Source organism: Rhineura floridana, chromosome 6 (genome assembly GCF_030035675.1).
Source record: "Rhineura floridana isolate rRhiFlo1 chromosome 6, rRhiFlo1.hap2, whole genome shotgun sequence".
Classification (NCBI taxonomy): domain Eukaryota; kingdom Metazoa; phylum Chordata; class Lepidosauria; order Squamata; family Rhineuridae; genus Rhineura; species Rhineura floridana.
In genome coordinates, this window is record NC_084485.1 from 3,591,160 (window position 1) to 3,618,181 (window position 27,022).

Here is a 27,022-nt window from a genome sequence, read left to right on the forward strand (position 1 = left end):
ATCATTTACAGGAAAAGAATGAGAAAGCAAAATGCATAACTAAGGCAGGTTCCTGCTATGCACATTTACTGGGAAGTAAGTTCCCATGAAGTTAATGGGCCTTACTTCTGAGTAAATGAGTTCTGGCTCACATCCATGCTCATCTCCTATTGGAACGTCGAGTCCCCTTCATTCTTTAAGCAATGACATTTGCAGGGGAAGAGAGCAGAGGTCGCTGTGCCTGAAAGAGAAGAGCTGAGCCCCCCCTGCCTTTGTTCTTCTGTTCAGCTCAGGGCTCGTAGTCAAGGTCACAGTTCACCTGAGCATAACCCTAGAAATGAAAAGACAATACAAGAGTCGAAACAGGCTTCCAGAGAGATTTGGGGCAGAACGATAATGTGGAAAGGGGTTCAGATTGTCCTACAAAGCAGCAGTTTGCTCCTAGAACTCAAGGGACTGAGTGTAGGACCCTCGTGCCAGTGTGAGGGGACACTCAGCCAACGTAGTGCTCTCCAGTGGTTGTTGGACTCCAGATCCCATCAGCCCCGGCCAGCATGGCCAAGGGTCAGGGATGACGGGTGTTGTAGTCCAACATGTCGAGGGGCACCAGGTTGGCTACCCCTGCACTACAGCAGCACCTTTTAACCCCAAAGGCAAGTGCACCACCATAACAATGTCACTGGAAAAGCAGAGGACCCCAAAAGACTGTTGCAGATACCTACTGATAAGAACTTCAGAAGAGGCCCAGGCTGGATCTGGCTAGTGGCCCATCTAGTACAGCACTCTGTTCTCATGGTGCCAACCAGTTGCCTCTTAGGAAGCCCCAAAGCAGGGTCTGGGTGCAAGAGCACATTCCCCTCCTGCAGTTTCCAGCAATTGGTATTCAGAGGCAGACTCTCTGCCCATTGAGGCAGGGCATAGCCATCATGGCAAGTAGCCTCCATGAATTTGTCTAATCTTCTTTCAAAGCCATCCAAGTTGGTGGCCATCACTGCCTCATGTGGGAGCGAATTCCACAATTTCACTATGTGCTGTGTGAAGAAGTTCCTGAATCTTCCAACACTCAGCTTCATTGGATGTCCACGAGCATTATCGGGGAGAAAAACTTTTCTCTGTCTGCTTTCTCCATGCCAGGCATAATTTTACACACTTTTATCATGTCACTCGCCTTTCCTCTATACTGAAAAGCCCCAAATGCTGCCCCAAATCTTTCTTCACAGACCAGTTGCTCCATCCCCTTGATCCTTTTGGTGGCCCTTTTCTGAACCTTACTCCTGCTCAACTGGGTGTGTTGGCCTTGGCACTGTACAAAAGGCCTAGCGGTGCCATCAACAGGGAAGAATCCAGTGACAAGCACAGGCAATGAGGACGAGTTAGGTGACAGGCAGCTGGGAGAGGAGGGGGAGCTGCAGCAATGGTGATTTGGGAATGGCTTGGCTAAAGAAGTGGGCACTGAGGAAGCTGAAGGAAGGGAAGGAAGCAGCTCAGTCAAGAGAGTCTCACCTCATGAATCTCTATCTGTGGGTCAACATAATTGACGTTGCTCAGCTTGGGAAGAGAAATCCCCACACTCAGAACAGCTGAAAAAAGAAAAATGCCAGTGCAGTCAACATCCCCACCTCTATGGGGCACACATGCAGAGCACAGGTCCTTTTCTTCACTCACAAGGACTCCCAGCCTGGAATGGATGAAGCCGTTTCTCTTCCACCCAAAACTATGTCATTTGTCCCACTGTCCACTGTGGCAAAATTAGACAACTTATGCAATCAATTCTGTAAACTATGTTTTGATTTCATAATTTCACCCCATTCATTTCAGTGCAAAGGAAACCCAGAGCAAATGGCGGGGGGAGGGAAAGCATAATCCATAATTTGTTGTTTGTGGACTGAGAGAAACAATAACAGTGAATATTGATTGTAATTCACTGGATGGATTTCTGTTCCAGACGCGGGGCGAATAAGCAGTCGTCAGCAGTCTCTGCTCCTATGTCCATTATCGTTGGAATTCTCTGACATTCCTGCTCCATGCTCCGTAGCTCTTCCCCCGCTGTCACCCTGAGAGCCTCTCCACTGCTGCTGTGGAAGCATTTGGCATGACAATGCCAAGCCATGTGGGTGGCTATTCATACACTTTGGCAGCTCCCCCCAACCCCACAGGTGGGAGCAGTTTCTGGTAGCGACTGCTGCCCCATATTAAGAAGCCATGCGGTGATGCTCCCAACACTGGCTGAACTGGTGCGCAAATAAATGGGGCTGCACAGTAGAACTGAGAGTGGAAGGCATCGTCAGGTCCATTTCCCTTCCTTACCATTCAAGTGAGCCAGGAAGGCGTCCTCAAATATGGAGAGGACCACTCTTCTCAACTGGGAGACCTGCCAGAACGGAAAAAGCAATGTGTTGGCCCCACAGAGAGGATTCTTGACAGGAGCAAGTGCCTAGGGACACAGGGAGTGGCCCCACACAGAGTCAAACTATGGGTCAGTCTAACTCAGCGTTCTCCATAGCGACAGTTCCCAAACTTTTTCCCCCACGGACCACTTGAAAATTGCCAAGGGTCCCAGGGGGCGCTCAATGATTTTTCTGCCTATTGTAGCAATTCTGTTGCGCTGTGCATGGTTTTTAATTTGTGTTTCATTACTACTTTTATTACTATAAGTCTCATTTTTGATGGAATCAAATTGTAGCACAATGTGAATGAAAGCAGCAACGAAAATAAAAAAGTCAATACAGATGTGTAATGTGGCAGATATGGCATCTCCTGTCTCCAGCCACAAATACAAGCACATGACATGGACCACCTGAATGAAGCTCATGGACCACAGTTTGGGAACCCCTGGTCTACAGTGAAGCAGCAGCTCTCTAGGATTTCAGGCAGGAGTCTCTCCCAGTCCTACCTAGAGATGCTGGAGGTTGCACCTGGGACCTTCTGCATGCAAAAATGTGCTCTGCCGCTAAGTTACGGCCCTTCCTGGCACATGATGAACTTCAAAAGCTGCTTTATAGTAAGTCGGCCCATTGGACCATGTTGTAGCTCAGTACTGTTGACACTGACTGGCAGCAGCTTTGCATGCAAAGCAGTTGCTGAATCACTGAGCGACGGTCCGTCCATAAATAAGAGAGGCTTGGGCAGTTAGGAAAAACACACACATGTTTGCACATGCACAGAGAGGATGAAACAACCCTCTACAGAGAGGCTACAATTCATTGATGAGGAGCAACACAGTTGGAGAATGAATTAACAATAGAAACCAAACGGTAGAGATGAATTTAAGGGTCAGGCCTGAAATATGGATTTTTGCACAACTTGGAATAGCTTTTTTGCGTATATGAAAGAGACTCAAATCCCTTCAATTGTCTCGATAGCATTCCTCCAGGTCTAGAATAAGGATTAGTCATGATGCTTTCTTTAAGATCTCACCCAAAGAACTCCTGTTCTCCAGCCTATGCTAAAACTTTTCTTCTTTTACAAACAAAAATGCACTTAAGAGACATAAGAGAACTACTACATACATATGATTGTCTCTGACTGGTTAGGTCTGTATATATTATAGTTCCCTTTCTTATTGTTTTCCAGTTTTAAAGCAAGAGATTAAAAGAAACTGAGACCAAAACAACAGCAACATTAATTCTTTTAAAGGACCATGAATTAAGAGTGTGAAAAATATTAATAATTTTCAATTCCTGATGGGAAAACCTGCTATTAGGTTAATGTCTCTGGAACAGACAGCAAGTTTAAGAATGTTACCATTGGCTCCCCCCAAAAATGGAAACAGATCATGGCAGATGGATGTGCAAAAGGGCACACAATTAACCCAATTATGGATATGTGTGGTTCTGCACAGCAAAAAACACGTATCCCACTTTTGAAGATCATTGTTCCAAACACGCAAGGCCTGTGTAAATGAAGGTGAAAATATCTGCAGAAATAAAGATGTGGGTTTTGCACATCCTTGCCAAAGATTGGTCCACTTGGGATAACATCATAGAAAACTTTGCCTCCCCATAAGCATAAACAGGCTCCAGACAGCTCTCATGCGCAGCTGGGCATCACAGCAAAAAAGGCAAACAGCAGACATGTACCTCTGTTATCTTCAGACTGGAAGACACCACCTCCAGACCGACATCTCTGCAAGACAAAGCAAAATGGTGTGAGTGCTCCTTATTATGACACCATCAGCATCAGTGCTCTGAACAACTGAGTCAAATAGTTTATTGAAGAAAGGAAACGTGCAGACAGAGGAGAAAGAGAAGAGGAGGTATATTTACAGATATAGATAAATAGATGTGGACATATCAGGGTTTCTCCTTCAACCCACCCCAAGACCTCAGTGCAGACACAGCTGAATATATTTGACTCGAAAAGGACATGAGAAGAGCCTGACTGCTGACTCAGGCCACAGGGAGGGATGGGAAGGTCTGTCAAGTTCAGGTCTCTCAGGTTCTCATTTTTCCAATTTTAAATTCAGTTCTGCAGCAATTTGCGATTTTTTTAAAATGAAAATTCTTCAGCATTTTAGTGTGAATTTCTCTTGCTAAACACATTTTGTATGCAGTTTTGACTAATGTACACATTTATGCATGTTATTTTCACTAATATATACATTTTATGCACACTTTCCCCTAATGTATACATTTTTGTAAATGTTGGTTGGAGAATTGCATCACAAAATTCAGACAAGCACAAATTTCAAAAGATGACTGTGTTTTGGTTCTCATGTTGTTGTGAAAACTGCAGATTTGATCAATTCGGTTTTAAATGTGAACTGAATCGAATTCCCCTACCCATCCTTAGCTGAAACCAACACAATTAGTATCATAAATAAGAGAGGCTTGGGCAGTTAGGAAAAACACACACATGTTTGCACATGCACAGAGAGGATGAAACAACCCTCTACAGAGAGGCTACAATTCATTGATGAGGAGCAACACAGTTGGAGAATGAATTAACAATAGAAACCAAACGGTAGAGATGAATTTAAGGGTCAAGCCTGAAATATGGATTGGGCCATGTCCCTTCCACCATGCCCTTCTTGGTGGGAACGCGATGCGCCACTGAGGAACTGAAGTGCCACCTCTCCCTTCTCCTGCCCTAAGTACATTTGGGGGGTCTTGAAGAAGGAGAAGGCAGCCATGGGTCCTTGGAGCCCAAGATCCTGTGCACAGGTCCCACTTGTGGGCTTCCCAGGGGCATCTAGTTGTACACTGAAAGATCATCTTAGCCCTCATATAGCCAGTAGGTCACTGCACTCTGCAGATACTCTCTCTCTCTCTCTCTCTCTCTCTCTGTGTGTGTGTGTGTGTGTGTGTGTGTGTGTGTAACACACAAGGGATCATGTCTTCTTGGCAGCAAACTGAAGCAACCTCTTCCCTCACCATGATGGGAGGGGGGCAGATGAACAAAGAGACTGGTTTCCAAATGGTGTGGCATGACTTTTTAAAGAGTTGCCCCTAGCAGTGCATGGCCCAGGCTGCTACTGACTGAACTCACCCATGCAAGGCAACTGAGACCTGAAGGCTTGTTGCTGTGACAGCCAACTTGAGGCCTAAGCTCACGTCCTGCAAATAGAATATAAGAAAGGCAGTTATTCTGGTGGGAGAAGGCTCCAGAAGCTCTTTTATTTCTTATTTATTTACAATAAATTGATAAACCACTTCACAAAACAGCTTTGTGAAGCAGTGTACAATGAGACAATATAAGATTAAAAGACAAAAGGTTATAGACTCAATAAACTAAAAGCAATACACCCATTTCTACAACTGTACAATTAATATTCCATACAAGTGCATCATTTCATGGAAAGCCTTCTTAACCAGAAATATCTTCAATAGCAGCCTAAATATCAAGATGCTAGGCACTTGTCTAATTTCAGTAGGTAATAGATTCCAGAGGGCTGGAGTTGCAACACAAAAAGCCTGGTTTCTAGTACACACTACGAACACCTCTGGGTCATGCAATACTCTCAGCAGTGCCCCATCTGAGTTACACAGTTGCTTGGCACGAATATGTGGGGTGCGTTGGTCCCTTAAGAAACTTGGTTCCAAGTTCTTTAGGCCTTTAAATGCTAAAAGCAAAACTTCAGACTGCACCCAGTGCAAACTGGCAGCCAGTGAAGCTCCCTCAGCAGAAGTGTTGTATCACTTTGATGGGATACCCCATTCCCCAGCCTAGCTGCGGTAGATTCTGCAGCAGCTGCCGCTTCCAGGTTAAGCCGAAGGGAAGCCCCACATAGAGCGCACTGCAGCAATCAGAAGAACGCATCCCCCAGAGAACTGTTTTACTGCAGCCCTGGTATAGGAACTTAGGTGCCCTGTTTGTGCAAAGGAGAGCAATATACAGAAGAAGCCAGTGGGGATGAAGGTGCACACATCTGGACTGCAAGGCTCATCCCAGCCTCAGTGAGATGGAAATCATGGAACAGAACACAATGACTAGTGCCGGATGTGAATGTCAACAGACAACCTTCACACCGTGTGAGCCACCATTTCTCCAAGAGGTCTAGGTCACTGAGAGAGCAGATGAAAGAGGAAAATGCGAGGGGAGTAGCCAGTGTGTCCTTACTCACCACGCCCAGGCTGCAGAGGGTCTGGGACTTGTAGGAAGATCCGGATACAGCCACAACGATCTGGATGGTGGGGCTAAGGCACACGACAGCACCACCCTTGTGGAAGCTAATGATGGGGGCTTTACTTAGGACCACGTTGAGTCCAAGGGCAACATCCTCTGGGAACCGTTGTGAGATCTGTCATGGGAATGGAAGGAATGGGAGTGGGAAACAAGGCTGGTGATTATTTGAGTGTACACAGCATGCGCTATGGCTCGCCCATCAAAGCACGGAGCAAGGCTCAGCAGGAGACTGCAGGCCTCCATCCCATTGCCTCTGGCTTTGCCTCTGCACGAGCTCAGCCACTAAGATGCATCTTAGCCTTGCAAGATGTTTGTGGAACAAATCAGCATTGCGCTTCCTTTGTGCAAAAGGGGGTTCCATTTACTGACAAAACCAGAAAGGGGGGAGAGAGAATTTTCCAGGGGCCGATTCCTATAGAGAGAGGCACCATAGGTGAAACCTGCTTTAATCAGATTTGAAAACCCTTTTTTCCAACTCTTGCCGAAGACACTCATGGAAGAAAGAATCACATGTGATGGCGGTCAGAAATGGAGTGAAGGAAAACCCTACATGTACACGCTCCAGGGATTGTGGGGTGCCGCCAATGGCTAGTGTTTCCAAACAGATGAAACTGCTGCCTGCTGGGGCAGACCATTGTTCCATGTGGCTCAGCAGAGTCAACTCTGACTGACAGCAGCTCTCCTAAGCTTCAGACAAAAGGCAGTCTTTTCCCAGCCCTGCTCTCTGTTCACTGGAGCTTCTAGAGATTGAACATGGGAGGACTTTTTGCATTCAAAGGATGCGCTCTGAGTGTCTTAAGTTATGGCTAAGGTCCAGGCACTGACATGGGAAGGAAGAGGAAAGGTTTTGCAGTGGGAAACCCATGTTCAAATCCCCACTCAGCTGTGAAGTCTTCAGGGTGGAGTGTAGGCAGGTCACAACCCCTCCATTTCACCTACTCCATAGGGTTGTCTGAGATGTTAAACAGCTGTAAGGCAGGGCTCGCTGTTCAGCTGCACATTGGCCTTATATGCATTCTCCTGCTGGAATTGCAGGATTCTTTTCTGCCTTTTGCACAATCAGGACAGGCAAAGGGTGTTGGAGAGCTTTCTTTACAAGCTTTGTTTAAAAACAAACTCTATGAAGAAAATGGAAGGTGAAACTTACTGGGTTGGAGTGGGGTTGTTATAAATTGAATATATGCCCCTTGGAAACAGGTGTGTGTGTGTGTGTGTGTGTGTGTGTGTGTGTGTGTGTGTGTGTGTGTGTGTGTGTGTGTGTGAGAGAGAGAGAGAGAGAGAGAGAGAGAGAGAGAGAGAGAGGACCTTATTTGGACCTGGCTCTGCCCCTTGCTGGAATGTGGCCCCTGACAGCTTTCCATTGGGGTAACAGGCCAAAAAAGCCCCCTGCCGTATTAGTCCCTGGGGTGTTTGCAAAATGGGCATCACTTACTGAGGGGATGGCAGATTCCAGCATGGATGTGGTCAGGTGGTAGTCTCCAGAGCTCTAAAGAGAAAGAGAGAAAGAATTCTCAGTGCTGGCCCTTGGAAATGCTCAAGGATTCTCCTCCGTTTGCCTTTTCCCAAGGCGCTCCTTCTCCGGCAATCAAGAGTTGGGCTGTGCCAAATCCTCGTGAGCTTCATTTTTCACACCAAAAGGTGTTATTTCAGGGGAAACAAGCATCTCTTTCTAGCTTATATCACCTTGGCACATGTTCAGTCTTATGTCTCCCCATTTCTGCATTTTTTGAAAATCCCATAGGAATACTTCTGTTTAAACATGAATTTAAATATGTAGTTTGAATGTATATTCTCAAACAAATATGCATTTTTATTTCTACTCTCTCAAAAATATGCATTTCTAAACTTTTTTTTAATCTCAAAATTAACATTTTTCTGGGCGTATGCAAGAAAGAATGCCTGCAGTTTCATTTGTGCACTCTAATAGAAAATACGTCAGGCAATTGACAGGTCCTGCCCATCTATCAAAGTTGGCACACCGGGGTGGAGAAGATAAAGATCTGGCAGGGCTTTGCACTGCAGCCACTCCACCTTTCCACGTTGCTAAAGAAACTCTACAGGAAACAGCGGGTGTTAGTGGCTACCATGATGTATTTTATGATAGTGTTTTTAGCGTTTCTGTTTGCCGCCCTGGGCTCCTGCTGAGAGGAACGGCGGGATATAAATCAAATAATAAATAAATAAATAAACACCTCATTGGCGGAAGTTGGTGGGAATACAATCATAGCAATATTGTCATATTCCATGTGCAAACTATCAAGAGGTCTGATGCCAAGTTCAATTTTAGTGAAATTCTTGCCCGTTCCTAGGCTAGGCTAGTATAACATGCTCTAAATGGAACTGGTTTGGAAGACTGCTTTCAAAACCCCAGTTGGTTCAGAATGTGCCTGCCCACTTATTACCTGATAAGAGCCAATGGGAGCATGCTACACATGATGCACAACATCTCATTTGGTTTCTATTATAGTAGCATTTGATGCACAAATGGCACACCAGGAAAGATGACTGACCAGAAGAACCCCTCCCTCTACTGACCGAATGGCTTCCAATGTTGAGGTTAAAGGCTCCAGATTGTTCCAGGGTGGAAAAAAGGTTGGCGAACAGATGCTGTGAGAGGCCCATGTTCACCATGGAGCCGGAGGAAACAGTCTCCAGGGGTGGCAGGTAGATAGCGGGCACAGGACTAGCGGGTTCAACATTGATGGGCTTCCCCATCAGTGCAAAGACAGCCTGTTGAGAATTTAAAAGAGAGAAAGAATAATTGTATGCTGGACCATACCATATTAGACCCCAGCTCCACTGATCCCTCATCAGAACTTTGTAAGGACTTAACCAAGGGGATTGTTAATTCTCAGGGTTATCCTGACTGTTGCTCCAGTATTGTTTACACCAGCCTTCCCCAGCCTAATGCTCTACACACATTTTGGGCTACAACTCCCATTGGTCCCATACGCACTGTAATCCAAAATATCTGGAGGGCACCAGCTTGAAGAAAGCTGGTTTACACCAACCAGCTGTAGCTTTCCAGGGCTTTGGACAGGAGTCTTTCCATCCATACCCAGAAAGGCTGAAGGTTGAACCTGAGGCCTTCCGCATGCAAAGCAGAGGATCTGCCACTGAGCTACAGTCCTTCAAATTAAACGAGGGATCTGATTCCCAGGCCAAGTGGGAGCCACAAGAGGCTGGAGCAGGGGGCGTGGACTTACATTTAAATCCAGATCCATGTAATTGCTGGTGATCTCAGGTGATTCCATCATGGAGTACTGGAGGTGGGACATCGGGTTGATGGAATTCAGGCCTGTAGAGAACAAAATAATAGCCCAAAGAAGGAGGCAGGGAGGGTTGATTGGTTGGTTTGAACTGAGCTCCACCAAAGGATCACCCACAGTGTTAACTCTTTACTTATTGTTATTTAGTTTAGTCATAAGAACATAAGAAGAGCCTGCTGGATCAGGCCAGTGGCCCATCTAGTCCAGCATCCTGTTCTCACAGTGGCCAACCAGGTGCCTGGGGGAAGCCCGCAAGCAGGACCCGAGTGCAAGAACACTCTCCCCTCCTGAGGCTTCCGGCAACTGGTTTTCAGAAGCATGCTGCCTCTGACTAGGGTGGCAGAGCACAGCCATCACGGCTAGTAGCCATTGATAGCCCTGTCCTCCATGAATTGGTCTAATCTTCTTTTAAAGCCATCCAACCTGGTGGCCATTACTGCATCTTGTGGGAGCAAATTCCATAGTTTAACTATGCGCTGAGTAAAGAAGTACTTCCTTTTGTCTGTCCTGAATCTTCCAACATTCAGCTTTTTTGAATGTCCACGAGTTCTAGTATTATGAGAGAGGGAGAAGAACTTTTCTCTATCCACTTTCTCAATGCCATGCATAATTTTATACACTTCTATCATGTCTCCTCTGACCCGCCTTTTCTCTAAACTAAAAAGCCCCAAATGCTGCAACCTTTCCTCGTAAGGGAGTCGCTCCATCCCCTTGATCATTCTGGTTGCCCTCTTCTGAACCTTTTCCAACTCTAGAATATCCTTTTTGAGATGAGGCGACCAGAACTGTACACAGTATTCCAAATGCGGCCGCACCATAGATTTATACAATGGCATTATGATATCGGCTGTTTTATTTTCAATACCTTTCCTAATTATCATTATTATTAATCATAGTAATAAAGTACCTTCCAGTTTAGTACTATACAAGCTTCCCTGCCTTTGTGACCCGGAAATTGTAACCTGCTCTGTTCCTGGATCTCATCTGGGGAGGTGGGGGAGAATACTTCAGAGGATGGCAAGACAGCCTGACCTACCACTGATCCTGGCAAGGGACAACGGTAACTCCATCAAGTCCCCTGCTGTGGGGATTCAAACTGCCCATCAAGCCCACTGTCCAAGGGAAGGACTTTGTGGCAGGAGGTGCCCTGAACACTGTCATCAGCTCTGCTCTTGGGTCTCATCTGGGGAGCAGGGGAGGGGGGAGTGCTTCAGGAGAGGGGCTCCTGATTATCCTGGGCATGGCACCAAGAACTGCCACTGGCCTTGGCTGTAATTTAGAGCTCGAGTTTGTTTTTCCCTCCTCCCTCCCAATCCGTCTTCCTCCTGTATCATGACTTTTCAGATTATGAGCTTGAGGGCAGGACTGAGGACTTAGCATTGGATTTTGTAAGCCACACTGAGGGCCGTAGTGACTAAAGGGAAGGGTATACATTTTAAGTATGTAAATAAATAAATAAAGAGTTAAAAATAAGAGGAGGGGGAGACCCTGGCTGCCCACTTGCAATCTATAAAGCAGAAAATTGGGGAAATAAGGATAGAGGCAAAACAATTTGTTACTGGCTTCACCTATTTTCAGATAGCCGCTAGATGGATTAATGGGCTGTCGGCACGTAGTAGATTCCTAGGTTCAAGTCAGTAACAAAGCGGTACCAATTCTGTCTGGCAGAGACATGCTGAGGTCTTGGCTATCTCAGCTGCCTCCGAATGGAGATTTGGACCTTCTACAGGGAAAGCATAAGAACTACCCAACAGAGCTCTGTGGGTGTCCTGAATATGGAGAAGCACTGCCTTTTACCCAGACCGATGGGCCCGCTGCTGAAATTGCCATTAAATCTATATATTTAGGGGCAGGTGATTATCTCATAGAGAATAATTCTAAGAACCCACACAAGGCTGCAAATTCCCAAGATTCCTCAAGAACAAACATGAAACTGGTTGATGCCTTTGTACCGATAGGCTGTCAGAGATCCAATCATGCATCAGGGCAGGATCTGGACCTTGTGGCTTTTTTCCTCACTGAAATATCTCTAAACTACAAATTGATGCGCTTAGGGAGGGGGAATATGTTATAGCTCTTTTTTGTATTATTTGAAAATGAAAAATAAAAATTAAAAAAAGAAAGAAAAGTAACTCGAAAGGTCTGAACTTTGAAAACCGTCACAGACACACTAACACGCCACTGCAATTCACCCAACGGAAAACTGGGTGCTGTAATCTTCTGTTGATTTAGCAGATGCTGGTCAATATTGATCTTCCTCCTTACAAAGCCCTTAAAGTATATTTAACTTTGCCATTAAAAGGGGTCAAGAAAGGACAGGACAACAGAGCAGAGCTGGGCAAGGCAAGCGCTGGCACTGGACTCCAGAGCATATAAAAAAGGACATTCCTCCTTCAACAAGAGAAGTGACAGTGTTGAGTCAACACTGCTGGTGCCCCAAAACTGATTAGGTGGGTAGGTTTTCCATCCCATTCCTTGCAAGCCCATCAGGCAAAGGAAAGAGGACTCCATGTTCTTCTCCTCTCCTTCTTCATCCCTCCCATCACTGTTTCTTTTTTCCATGCTTTTCCTGTTTTCTTTTTATCTGGATCACAGGCACATTTTAACCCATGCATTGGGATGGATTCCCTGAATTCTACTTTGGATTCCCCATTGCAGAATCTCTCTCTCTCTCTCTCTCTCTCTCTCTCTCTCTCTCTCTCACACACACACACACACACACACACACACACACAGAGAGAGAGAGAGAGAGAGAGAGAGAGAGCATCCTGGGGCATTGGGGTGGCTACAAAATGGTAGCCAGGTTGTCAGCATTGTTGCTATTACATCTCCTTGCAGTGGTAGCAAAAGGGAAAAAAACAGTTTTAAGAAAAAAAGAAAGAAACTGTGGTCCTTCCTGCCTTGGCTAATGGTGAGCCCCACTCCCAGGAAACTATTGGAGAAATTCAGCAAAATGCCCCTCCCCAATTTCCCCGCCCACAAATAGGGAGGGCATTTTCAAGAGCAGGTACATAACATGCTTGCATGGGTGTCCATAGGGGGGAGCAATCCCCCCAAACAATACTCCCCAGAATCCTAGCTTTCATTTTTATTTTTTCAAGTAAGTTTCTAACATTTATAGAACCTGAAATATGAAGCAAGATGTACAGGCACAATTTTTCTTATTTTTTGGTGAGAAACTAGCCTGCTCCCCACTTTCAGGGTTTTACTTCCCCCAGCCCTGGAAAACGTTGTGCAGATGCCCATGCATGGTTGGGACAAACCTGAATTTAAAGAAATGGTTCTGACACCATCTCATCTAGTGCTGTTCTCACCATGCACTGAAGTTAACAGAAAAGATTGAAACACATAACATAGCTGTTTCTTGCACCATCGGCAGGTGGCGCTCTTATTTACTTAATTTATGATGGCTGCTGCTGCTAATGTTAATAATTTTTTTATCATACTTTCCCACAGTTATGTGCCCAATGTGGTGCATACATAACCCTTAAGGAAGGCTCTCCCTTAGGATGAGGAAGGAGTTCATTGAGTCTGCTTTTTGCAACAGAGTGACCAAATCTGATGCTTCACAGCATAGACTGGAACACAACTCCCAATCAGACTGTGTACTTCTCTGGATTTTGCCATACAGTTTTGGTGTGGAAAAGGTGCACACAAAAATATGTATTTTACGTAAAAGATGCACTCAGAATGCATATTTCATGGATGAATGCATCAGAACGAATGGAGAAAAGTGCATTTTATGTTAATATACCATACAAAATGTGTGCAACTTAAATGCAGACGGTGCATTTTTTAAAAAATCTGCACAAAACAGGATGAGGTGGACCTAAGTTTGCGCTCCAGCAAGATTGAAATGGGACAGAATTCGTTGTTCCACCCTTTCCTAGTCCCGAATAAAGGAAATGAAACACAAGAGGTAGAGAAGGGAGGGGTTTTGAGCCATTGCCCAGTTACACCAGACGACAAATATGGCCCTGAATGAGGCTCCTGCATCCGCATACCTTCAAGCAGCAACTTACCGACCAAAGTACTCAGCTTGGCATTCAATCCCAAAATCGTGCTGGAGATACTCAGGCACATCTGCATGAAAGAGGAGGTGCACAGTCAGTGAAGGGCAATGAGTCCAAAACAATGGAATTGTTTTGCTTTGAAAGCCCCATTGCACAAAGCACCTGCTCTCTGCTCTGCCACATCGGAACGTCATCAACAGATGGGTGCAGAGATGGCAGGCAGGCAGGCAGCCCTGTCAGGTGGCAAAGGGTCAACTGAATCGCCTTATTGGTCTTTCAAAATTACTGCCTAGTTAATGTGTCCCATCAGCACAAGGATTTCTGTGTGCGCAAAGGGACTTCCCCCTCCTCCCCCTGCTTGCACCCTGTGCCCTCTTCAAATCTGCTCAAGAGGGTTGGGGGAACCCCTAAAACAGATTTGAATGGCCATGGGGGAGGATGTCGCATTGCGCACATGGAAATTCTTGCCCTGATGGGACATGCTACTCAGTGCTACTTTGGATACAACCGTATGATTCTAAGAATCAGGATCTCTGTGAATTGCTATGCACTATAGAGTCTGTCCACACACTAGCCATGCATAAGCCCAGCAGCGCACTTAGAACATTTCACACTCTAGTCGCAGTGGTCTTACAGCCCGTACCCTGACTTAACTGTCTTAGGGGGACCTCTTTAAATGCCTACTTCACTTCAGTGGCGGGTGGTGGCTCCATGTCAGTGGGACAGTGGAATCTACTCCAGATTTTATTCCACATTTTCAAGAGCTGTCCAACGTGCTTGAGAACAGATTTCATTCTTCCACTGACATGGAGCCACCAGGCTTCACTTCAAAAGCCGACACTGCCGTGTTTGAGAGCCCTGATGCTCATTCTGCTTAGTGGAGCCCTGCACCTCTCCTCCCAAAGTTCAGCCCTGATGGCACCTCGGTGTAGGTCAGGGTTTGATGGTAGAGCATTTTGAAGGCTCCCCCAGAGACATGCAGAGAAAGCTGGTGGGGAGCCAGAATGGTGCTAGTGGTCAGAGTGTTGGGCTAGGACCTGGGAGACCAGGGTTCAAATCCCCCTTGGCCACAATAAAGCTCACTGGGTGACCTTTGGCCAGTCACTGTCTCTCAGCTTACCTGGCAAGGTTGTTGTGATGATAATATGGAGAGGGGAAAGGCTATCTATGCCACCTGGAGCTCCTTGGAGGGAAGGTGGGATATAAATGCAACAATAAAAACAGTAAAATCATAGGGCCGCTGGGTAGCTTTCCCCAGCCCTTCTAAATCTCTGCTTACTTTACCCCTCTGTTCATGCCTCATTGTACTTAGGGGTTGGGAGGGGACAGGGAGGAGCAGGGTTAATTCAAAGTGGTCTCAAAACAGTCTGCCCCGGTCCCAATGCAAAGGGTTGGTGACAGAGGTGCACAACCCAAGACACTTTGATGCTGAGATGAAGGGCAAAATAATGCCTCCTTCCCCCCCCTCACCCCAATCCCATTCCATGTCCAAAAACCCAACCACGCTGCCTGCTGAATCTGACTTTGACCCTGGCAACAGGACAGCATCCTCTAGTCCCCTGGAGGGCATCAGTCTTGCTCCAGGAGTGCAGGGCAGGCCGTTTGATGACACACACTTCTCTGTCCAATCCCCACCAGTCAGCATTTGTCACCTGAGGCACCTGCCTCACTCTGCCTCACGGTCAGGCCGGCCCTATTGTGTTGCGTTTGCAAAGGTCCAGAACAAAGACCCTTTTCTATTTCCTGTGCTGAAGAGGACAGGAACAGCCTCTGAATGAATGAAACATTTTACCTTGTCGACCAAGACAGCACGGAGGTGGTTCTGAATAGGTTTCAGGAAGCCAAGCACACTGGGAAAGGAGGACACAGAGAAGAAACATCAAGAAAGGCAAATCTTGAAACACCTTCCATTTGTCTGCATTAGTACAGCCTTGATGTGCATTAGGGATGGAAAGTGCTGTCAATTTCGGCCCTGTCCGTTTCTTGTTTTTTCCAGTCTTAAATTCAGTTTTCCACATTTCTGCCAGTTTGTAATTTTTTAAAAATAAATCCTCATGAAAATTCTCCAGCATTTTAGTGCAAGTTTCTCCTAATAAACACATTTTTGTAGGCAGTTTTGACAAAGGTACACATTTTTCCCATCCATTTCTTGTCATATAGTGCATCTTTGTATATTTTATTAGGTACTGTAAACCGCCCAGAGAGCTTCGGCTATGGGGCGGTATATAAATACAATAAATACATTTTCACTCATATATTCACCTTTATGCACATTTTCCCTTTATATGCCTTTTCTGAAACATTGCTTCGTTGGCAAACTGCCTGGCAAAATTCAAATCAGTGTGAATTTTGAAATATGGCCATGTTCCAATTCTCAAATTGTTTCTGAAAGTGCAGATTTGATCGATTGGGCTTGAAATGCGAACTGAATCACATTTCTCACCCATCCCTAATATGCATACATTTTTTCCTTAGAACAGCCCCATGAGATGATCCCAAAAAATCCAAGGGGGGCAGAGGATCACCCCCCACCAATAGCTGGGTGGTAACTGGGTCCTTGTTGGGAGGGTGACATTTCCTCCACTCCACCCCTCTTTCACAGGGATCCATAGTCTTTTTTCCACCCACCTTTCCCTTATGTGTCCCCAAAAACTGTGATTAAGGAGGGGAAACCCCACCCCCACCGACCCTTGGGATAAAGGGGTGACATTTCCCATAGCCCACTCTTTCTTGCAGATCTGTACAGTTTGGAAGTGGAATTGGGGAACCACCCAAAAATAACTGATTGGTTTGTGCATACCCCAGATATGCATATGTATATTAGTTTGTGAATTAATTGTAAATTAAAAGAGAGTGGTTTTTTAAAAAAGACCAAAAGGAGGAAAAGGGGGAGGGAGAATTAGCCAGCTTCAGCTCCCGCTAGCTGATAAACTTCTGTGGGAAGGACTTAATGGGTGCATGCAGTGTGACTGAAACCTACCCTTCCCTGCGGCATATGGGGAGGTCTCAGGAGATGGAGAATACAAAGAAAGGATACCTTTCTCCTTTCCAGCCACTGGAAAGTTGTAGACATGCCCCCCCATTACTATATAGGAGAAATGGGGAGCCTGTGTGGCCCACCTGATGCTGTTGAACTCTAAATCCCATCAGCCCTAACCAACATGGCCAACGATCAGGGAGGATTATGGGAGCTGTAATTTAACAACCTCTGGAGGGCCATAGGTTGCCATCCCCATTATAGAGCACAAGAGTTTTCCAGTTTGGGATTTCCAGCTGCCCCTGAAGCTGGAGCCCTTCAGTGCTGTCTTGCACAGCAGGGGAAGGTTTTAGGAAGGTGGGAAAGAAAAAAATGCCGTTTGAACTTTCCCCACCATCTCCACCACTTGAAACCTTCCCCCGTGTGGTCCCTAAATAGCACCATAAGGCTGCTGTTCCAGGCTGCCTAAAGCCCTGAGCAGAAATGCATTGGGTCGTGGTGGAGCCTCATTGTAAAGGCATGTGATACAGCCACCTTGCAGAAGCTAAGCCAGTCTGGGTCCGGCCAGGGCCACCAGGAACCACATGTATGCCGCTGTGAGTTCCACAATGGAAGAAAGAACAGGATATAAATGTAAGAAAATAAAAACAAAACATATTAGTCAAATGTTTGCATAGGTGATGAGAGTTCTCTCTTCTGGGGTGTTCAGGGTCACCATATATCATGTGTCAACATATATCTTGCAGTAGAGCCAGGCTAGTCTTCATGAAAGGAATGTGGACTTTGGCAAAGTTAAATGGCATCTCCCTTACAAGCAAACACAAGTGAAGCCAAACACACAAAACACACATGCTTCTGCCACTTACTTGCTTCCACCCAGGATAATGTCCACATCTCCCAGAAGGGACTTGCAAGCAGTGATACTCAAGATGGGGAAGCCGTGGGGGCTGCGCAGGACACGGACATCAAGCAAGATGGAAGATCCCACCTTCAGCTCCAAGGGAGCAACCAAGCTGCACAAAGGGGCAAGGAAGTCAGTTGCCGAGTGCCCTAGTGTGTCACCTCCCAATTACTCCTGATTTTAAGGACTACTCCGTTTGAGTTGTGTTGCTGCCGTCCTTGTTGCCTTAAGTTGGCTCTTGGAGAGCCAGAATTCTATAGCTGAAATGAATTTGCTCCTCAAAATCCCCCTTTACAAATGTTGATTGTGAGAATTCTCTGAATGTTGGAATGATGTTTACTGTCATGCAATGTGGTATCACAACAGTATTTACGGGGAACATTTCCATGTTGACTTGCCCTCCCTAGAGTCCCATCCTCTCACAAAGGTCTCCTGGGCATGTTCTAGGGCAGCCTTTCCCAACTAGTGGGCCACCAGATGTTGTTGGACCACAACTCCCATCAGCCTCAGTCAGCATTGCCAATGGTCAGGAAAGATGGGAATTGTGGTCCAACAACATCTGGTGGCCCACTAGTTGGGAAACGCTGTTCTAGGGCGTATGCTCAGTTCACACAGGGCAGAATTGAGCCTCACCGTTGGCTTGCTCAAACTCACCCAACGTCTCACACCACAGTGGCTGCACTTTACAAAGGAAGATTGCTATTGATGAGCAGGCTATCTTTTGGGTGAAATTTGCCTGCCAAACATTCCTGAAAACATTCCAAAAATCCCAGTGCTTCTGGAGCTTGAAGACAACTTGAGAATCACAAGTTTAATTATATTTCAATGTAAGTGATTGGCATGCCCTGTGGACTGATATCTGGCAGTTGACAATGTATGTCATCCTTCACCAACCTGGTGCCTTCCAGATGTTTTGGACTACAACTCCCATCATCCCCAGCTAGCACATCCATGCTCTCATCAGCCTCAGCTTCATATGGCTGTGCTGGCTGGAACTGATAGGAGTTGTAGTTTGAAACATCTGGGGGGACTAGATTGGTGAAAGATGATGTATGTGAGTTCATATTTGATTTAAAAAATAAATTTTTAAAAAGCAAGAAACACAAACATTTACATTTTGAGGGACATTTTGATGCAAAATCATCATTTATTCAAATGATGATAACATTGGAATTTCACCAATGAGTTTAGCATCCTTCTGCGATTTGTTTATTTAAGCAGTCCAGCTTCCCCATTAATCCCTCTGTCATCAGGTGTGCAAGTAGCCGCTCCCTTCCTTCAGTTAACCCTTTCCCTCCTTGACTTGCCACTGGGCTGGCTAGGTCTAGTTGCTGTGGCATGGCCTGCCCATACTCTTTCCTTTTTCTGCTACTCCTTCTCCCCTCGTTGCTCCCTCCCTGCTTGGAAGCCCCTCTGAATGTGCCATGAGCCACGCCTTTATCCTCTGGCCAATCTAGTGTCTCCCCTTCTCCAGCAGGGCTGCCCCACAGAGCATCTTCATGTCTGTTTGGCTCACCTCCACAGCAGACCATCAGGTTGACATTTGCATCAGCCATTCTGGACAGGGAGGTGATTCAAACAGGGAGCAGAGCTCTCTAGTTGTGACACCTGATCTTATGTCTGACAGTAACTCCTAGTACTCTCAGTAAACCACCCCATTTTAACCCGAAACCAGCAGCTTACTCACAGATTGGCTCTAACGCGCAACTCAGCACCGAGCGAAAGCTGAATACCAGTCTTTGGGATTAGTTTTACAGAGAGATGAGGAAGTTCAGCTTTCAGGATTTTGATTCTGCAGAAATAGAGGGGGGAGGAAAAATTAAATAACAGTCAATGCTCTAATGTGTCATCCATGGTTATCAATACTTATACTTTTCTGTTTTTAAAAAACTCAGCCAATGGTATCTTTTCCCCAAGTAGAGAAAAACAGCTGGGGGGGATTTTGTTCAAGCAAATAGCCTCTGAGAAAGAGGTTAATCCCCTCCCCACTGATCAAATTCTAAGCCTCCCTTCACAGCTGCCTCAAGCAAAACCAAAAACTGTTGGGAGATGCTCCATGTCCCCACACCATGTTTAGGTTGGCCCAGAGAGCAGGGCTGGCCCAAGACATTTGGCTACCTGTGGCGGAGCAGGAAATATGCACCCCAGTTAAGGGGCATAGTATCCAATGCCAGTCACCTTAGTTTGGTGCCTCAGGCAGATAATTCCATAAATGCCTCCAGGCAGTAAAATTAGTAAATTACATACAGTATTTAACCAGGAGTGGTCGGGGGGTAGCGTCACCATGAACCTGGCCTCCCGTCAGGGATGTCACTGATGCTTACCAAGAGGAGCAAGGCAGTAGGGAGGTCAGCACGATGCAGCTACCCTGGCAGAGCCAGCCAGCTGCTCCCACTGGTGTTCCCGCACAACACCTTGTCCCTCTTCTCCCTGGTAAGCTTGACACCTGTGATGGGAGGTGGGGCAGCACTCCTCCCCACCAGCCACTCCTGTATTTAGCACACTTGTTCACCATTTCATGACACCAAAACCAGCAACCTCGTTCTACCCAGTGGTAAGACCAGACGTGGCAGAGTTGGGGGGGGGATCCAAAGGACTGAAGAGCTTGTCAGGCAAGTGACACCTGCTGAAATTCTCTCTTTGATGCAACTTTTAAAGATGCAGAAACACCGGTCCCCTTTGGCACCTGGCCACCCTAACTGCAAGTGCACACTTATTTGTGCATAAGGCCCATTCAACTCAGAGGAAATTAATTCAAAGGAAAATTTACAGTCCTCTGCACGTGAATCATAGAATCATAGAAGAGTAGAGTTGGAAGGGGCCTACAAGGCCATCAAGTCCAACCCCTTGCTCAATGCAGGAATCCAAATCAAAGCATTCCTGACAGATGGCTGTCCAGCTGCCTCTTGAATGCCTCCAGTGTCGGAGGGCCCATTACCTCCCTAGGTCATTGGTTTCATTGTTGTATGGCTCTAACAGTTAGGAAGTTTTTCCTGATGTCCAGTCAAAATCTGGCTTCCTGCAACTTGAGCCCATTATTCTGTGTCCTGCACTCTGGGATGATCGAGATGAGATCCTGGCCCTCCTCTGTGTGGCAACCTTTCAAGTACTTAAAGAATGCTATCATATCTCCCCTCAGTCTCCTCTTCTCCAGGCTAAACATGCCCAGTTCTTTCAGTCTCTCCTCATAGGGCTTTGTTTCCAGTCCCCTGATCATCCTCGTTGCCCTCCTCTGAACCTCTTCCAGTTTGTCTGCATCCTTCTTGACGTGCAGAGACCAGAACTGGATGCAGCACTCAAGATGAGGCCTAACCAGTGCTGAATAGAGGAAAACTAATACTTCATGTGATTTAGAAACTATACTTCTGTTAATGCAGCCTAATACAGCATTTGCCTTTTTTGCAGCCACAGCACACTGTTGGCTCATATTCAGCTTGTGAGCAACGACAACTTCAAGATCCTTCTCACATGTCTTATTGCTAAGCCAAGTATCCCCCATCTTATAACTGTGCATTTGGTTTTTCTTCCTAAGTGTAGAACTTTGCATTTATCCCTGTTGAATTTCATTCTGTTGTTTTCAGCCCAATGCTCCAGCCTATCAAGGTCCCTTTGAATTTTGTTTCTCTCTTCCACAGTATTAGCTGTGCCCCCCCAATTTTGTATCATCTGCAACTTGGGAGTCAGCTCCACTCAGCACAGTGAGAGTTATCATTTAGTTATTTATATTTGACAATCTGTACATCACTTAATTACGGTTGTCTGTAAATGGTGTACAAAAAACTCAATACATTGAAACTAAAAAAAATGAATCAAAACTATAAAATCAGACTTCAATTAAAATGTCTGCTGGAATTAAAAAAATATATTCAGGAGGTGCCTGAAGTTCAAAAGGGTGGGGGACCTAAACTGGAAGGGAGTTCCATGAAATTGGGCCCACAATACCGAGTGCACAGCTCCTGGGGAATCTAAGCCATGCACCTGGGCCATGAGGGTGCAGAGTGGCAAGAACTGGGAAGGGGAAGCATCATCCCTTTCCTGACCAGGAAAAAATACCTTCCTCCAACGGGATGCATTGCCACCGAGCTGCCCTCCCAAGGCTCTGTGAAGCAAGAGACGTGACTCACCCCACAACGTTCAGCAGTGATCCAACAAGCCCTCCTTGACCGACCAAATTTGGGACCTTTATGACCAGCAGACCCTTCAGCAAGAATGGCCTCCCTTCCTGGCATACTGTGGAGACATTAAGATATGAGACGCTTATGTTGGGACATCCTTAACCTGCACCATGATGTGTATTCTGTGAGCTGAGAAGCTCAGCTACAAATGAGGAAGAACTCTTTTCAAATTTTGTCTTTGCAAACTCAGTCAGGTGGCATTAGCAAGTGCCCCCCCCCTCTTCCCCATAGCACTCACGCTATCTGAAACCTGAGGATAATAACACTGACCAGCCATACAGGGATGTTGTAATTAGGACTGCAACAAGTCACTCTACATAAAGCACTTTGAATGCTTGAAGGTGCTTTATAAATGCTAAATATGGCTGCTAAGAGCCAAAGATGATGCTAGCCTCCACATGGCTAACAGCTACTACACTCATTACCAGGGAGTTGATGAAACATTACTGGAGACGAGGGAGGTGCACCTCTCTTTAAGATGCACCTGGGCCTGAAACACAAATGTGAACATTACCATTACCAACATCAGATTCCAAAAAGAATCCCATTTCAGACTACAGGGCTTCATGTGACTGAATATTCCTCCTGACAAAAACAAAACAAACCTCTGGACATTAAAAGAAAAATCCAAAGCATGAGATGGTAGGGAGAAGAGTTCAGGCCTCGCTTTCTCCCTGATGTGGTCCAGGCGGCTTTGCAATGTTAGAGTAAGAAAAAAGAGAGAGTGATCCTTTGGTACACCTCAGCTTTGTTTTTTTCTAGAGGGGAGGGGGGCTGTAACTGTTTCATTGACAGATTCATTGAACATTTTTAGATGAGATGCACTTTAAGGTGTATGAACCAACCTGGACCTTGCATTGGTTATCAGAGGCCCTTCTTTGTGTGCTCCCTCCACGGGAGGCCCAGAAGGTGGCAACACGAGAACAGGCCTTTAAAGTTTAGCCCCCCCCCGCTGTGGAATGCTCTCCCCAGGGAGGCACACCTGGCACCTTCTCTATCCATCTTGAAGCATCAGGCAAAGACCTTCCTTTTCACTCAGGCCTTCGGAATGCTGTACAAGTCCTTTTTGTTTGGGTTTTAAGTTTAGTATATTGTGTGTGTTTTAATTTATGTTATACTGTATGTTTTTAAAATGTGTTGTAAGTTGCCTAGAGACCACTGGGTATGGGTCAACTAAGAAATTAAATAAAATAAATAAAGTGTCTGTCAATATATGGACACAGGATGGGACAGATTAGGATAAATTCGTCCACTCTTGCTCAAGAATACACTAATAAATTAAGAGTATTTGATCATCATTGTTCTCTGAATTTGGGGTTTTTTTCCTTCCTGCAAGGTCATGTATGTAGTTTAATATGTATCCTGAAAGCTGACTCGTGTACATCAAAGCAGGTATAACCTATTGCAAAAATATGTAAGATGCATGGATTTCCCTTCCCCTGCAATGAATTGCTTTGAATAAAGCTGACTGAGCTGTATCTGACCTACCCAACATCCATCCTCACCTGACCCCGACCCCCCCTCCCATGGAGGTCTAAAGGAACTTTCCAACAGTGATAACTCCACAAAAATCTATTTTTGGGGGGAAACATGATGTGGATTGCCACAGTCAGATTGAATGGCCCTGAAGGCAAGTGAGGCCATGGGCAGTGAGGGCAAATAAAAAGAAATATAGTGCCAAGAAGCTGCAAGCTGATGCCAGGGAAACAAAAAGGCAGAGCTTGGAAAAGTTATCTTTTTGAACTACAACTCCCATCAGCCCCAGCCAGTATGGCCAGTGGATTGGGCTGATGGGCGTTGTAGTTCAAAAAAGTAACTTTTCCAAGCTCTGCAAAAAGGTTGTCTCTAATGTTATGTCTACTCATAGCAGTAGGCCCATTCAAATTAATGCACACAACTAACTTATTTATTTATTTATTTAAAGCCATTTTTACCCCGCTCTTCAGCCAAAAAGGCTCCCAGAGTGGCTTACAAAATATTAATAAAAACAACAACCAAGACACTTAGGTCCATTAATTTCGAACAGAACTGCTCTTGAGTAGAACTTTGTTGGCTACAACCCCAAAAGAGCACCAATCAGCCATGAAAATATTACAAATGCCTGGCAAAGTGAGCAAATTTTGATAGCCAGTTGGGCTGCATCAGTTATGCTATTCTTTATATGAATATGAAAATGGGCTAATGTTGAGCCCAGGCCTGCAAGAGATGCAAAGGCAGAAGAGGCTAACCCTCCTTGACAGATGCGCCCACTCACCATACTCAAGGGCTTCTTGGTTGACCCTCACCACAGTCCCTCGGGTGGTCCCCTGTGAAGGGGCAAGGAGGCAAAGGAGGATGCTGAGGGTGCAAAGCTTGAGCATCTTCCGTGTCATGACAGAGCCGTTGGGCAACCTGAAGAAGGAGGAAGGCGAGAGTGGTCTTTGGAAAATGGGTCTGATCCAGAGCTTGGAAAAGTTACTCTTTTAAACTACAGCTCGCATCAGACCCAGCCAGCATGGCCACTGGATTGGGCAGATGGGAGCAGTAGTTCAAAAAAGTAACTTTCCAAGCTCTGGTCTGATGTTTTGACTGCTATACGCCAGCAGCAGGAAGCCTACTAGACCAAGGGTGCAGAATGCAAATCCATTAATAAATTTGGCCACACGGCTCAGGGTCTGAATCAGGATCGAGGGTCTGCAAAAGTCTGTGCAAAGGAAGTGTCTACAACTAGGACTGGCTGTAGATCCTTAAAGATCCACTGGAGAAGTCAATCCTAGCAGGGCCATCCTAATAACCAGAGGCAACCTGTTCCAAGAGAGGAGCAGAAGATGGCCTGAACTCCCCTTGTTATTGCCCAGTTACTGTGTTGGCCCCTTTGGAGGACTTGTCAGATGAGGATGACTTGGGAATAACAGCCACAGACCAGAAAGGGAAACAGAGGAAACTCCTGAGAATGCAGCTCCTACCCCCCCTCAGCTGGACAGCATCCAAGACACAGCTGAAGCTCTTCAGCCAGAATCAAACAGGGACCGGGAGGCTCCCATCCCACCTGCAGAGTGAAGACGACAGAAAGTCAGGCAGCAGAGGGGCCGGCCTGTCCGTTTAAGACCGGCACGCTTGCAGAAGCCAGAGGGGTGATTGTTTCCACCTGTCTGCAGAGGTGTTCTTTAAAAGACAGACCCTGGCTTCAGCGTGTTGCTGACTACATCAGGCGTGACCACTGTGTGTCTTCCTATCCCCTGAACCTTGACTTGAACTGATCTCTCGGCAAACTGGACCCGGATCTTCACTGACGTCTCTTCTGGATTTCTGGCTTGACACGTAGCTTGGAACAGCCCCTGCCCTTATCTTGCTTCCTCCTTGCTAGCCTGGCAGATTTATAGCCAAGCTGCTGGCTGAGGATTTACAGCCTGGCAATTACCAAGGAATCTCCAGCCCTGCCTGCACCCCCACCGACACTGCTGTCTCAGTGAAAAGCTGACAGTTACTGTATCTCCAGCAGATTAAGAGTTGACAGTCCATCCCGGCACACAATGCTTCCTGCACAGGCCTTGGGGGGCAGGTGTGTCCTTGCTCTCTGCTACATCCTGCAACTCCTACTCACCACTATAACAGTGAACCTCACATAACTGAGAGAGAAGCCCAGGGATTAGAAGCTGCAGCGAATCCCAGTGCCGACTCCCTTCCCACATCTACTTGGGCACTGTTATTACAGGATAGAATCGTGTCACATGCATGGGCAAAAGTTCATACGCCCACCCATCCACCAGTGTGATGATGTAGCCCTTGACCTCGCAGCAAATGTAAATGTAAATGGGCTTGTTTTATTGTAAATTTTCAGTGCAGGAATCAAAGCTCAGTGAAGGAATCTACAGCCTCCCTGACAGATGGCTGTCCGCCTCTGCTTCAATACCTCCAGCGAAGGAGAGTCTACAGAGGCTGGTGGCTCCATGTCAGTGGGTCAGTGGAATCTGTTCTGGGTTTTAGTCCAAACGTTAAAGGAGTTGTCCAATGAGCCACCAGCCACAACTGCCACCACCCGTTCCACTCTGAAATAGACTCTGGTCCGCCACCTTGATTTGCTGCAAGTAGTCTTTACGATACTACGGCCATACTACCCTGAATGCGTCTGATCTTGTCTGATCTCGGAAGCTAAGCAGCATCAGGCCTGGTTAGTACTTGGATGGGAGACCGCCTGGGAATACCAGGTGCTGTAGGCTTAGAGGAAGGCAATGGTAAACCACCTCTGAATACCTCTAACCATGAAAACCCTACGAATATATCCAAAATAAGATTAATAGGGCCGCCATAAGTCGTAATCGACTTGAAGGCATATAACAACAAGTCTTTACGATGCCTCACAACAAACCGGGACCAGTGGATGAGCATTTTAGTCTCCCAGGATGTTCCCTGACTGACATCAAGGTACTTGAAAGAGGGAAAATATTTAAGGGGTAGATTGAGCATGAGAACTGAGGGTCCATAATTTAGGCTGTAAATACACTAGTCACTAGATCAAAGTGTTTCCATTAGCTGTACCTGGAGGGGAACGGGCTGATCTGCTGCCCAGTTGCAAAATCTGTTTGAAGCGAATTTTTGTAAAAAAACACAACAACGCACTTGAGGTGCTCCCACCAGGTTTTACAGTCAAAAGGGGTGGGGGGGTTAATTAGCATGTGCCCCCATTTTCAGAAGAGAACAGGGAATGTGTTTCTACCCTCAGTAGAATCCCCGGGGAAAGAGATCTCAGGCAGGCAGGCTAGGAATGATTTTGCCTGAGACATACCTGGGTTGGACTTATGACTCAGTAAGAATGTCCAATGTCCACAGCTGCTGCTTGGCTCAAATTGTTTAAATCAGTCTGTTGAGGTGCACCTACTTAGCTTGTAAGTTTCTAATGCTCCACTCTGAATTTCTTGCATATCTCATGAACTATTCCTGTTTCTACTTTACCGGACTGGAGGCATAAAATTGCCACAATTGCCACTTACAGGCTCACCATGGTGAAAGAGCCACATGGCTCCGTAGTCCACATAGTGGCTCAAAACACACAAGAAGGCTCATTGATCTTACCTTACTCTGTTGCTTTTTGGTGGTAGGTCCCA

General features: G+C 46.1%; 1 protein-coding gene and 1 pseudogene across 1 annotated transcript; one reads left to right on the plus strand and one right to left on the minus strand.

The window, feature by feature from the left end:
- BPIFB2 (BPI fold containing family B member 2) lies at positions 1 to 27,022 on the minus strand. The gene is made up of 16 exons (XM_061630185.1): positions 26,991 to 27,022; positions 24,193 to 24,329; positions 21,888 to 21,993; positions 19,451 to 19,555; positions 17,729 to 17,875; positions 15,678 to 15,735; positions 13,895 to 13,955; positions 9,810 to 9,901; positions 9,139 to 9,333; positions 8,036 to 8,089; positions 6,542 to 6,718; positions 5,467 to 5,534; positions 4,059 to 4,104; positions 2,287 to 2,350; positions 1,483 to 1,559; positions 1 to 310 (listed from the first exon to the last, which is right to left on the minus strand). Exons 2-16 carry the CDS (start codon positions 24,308 to 24,310, stop codon positions 269 to 271), a joined length of 1,410 nt encoding a protein of 469 aa, XP_061486169.1. The 5' UTR covers positions 24,311 to 24,329; positions 26,991 to 27,022; the 3' UTR covers positions 1 to 268.
- Positions 26,019 to 26,137, plus strand: LOC133388269 (5S ribosomal RNA; annotated as a pseudogene).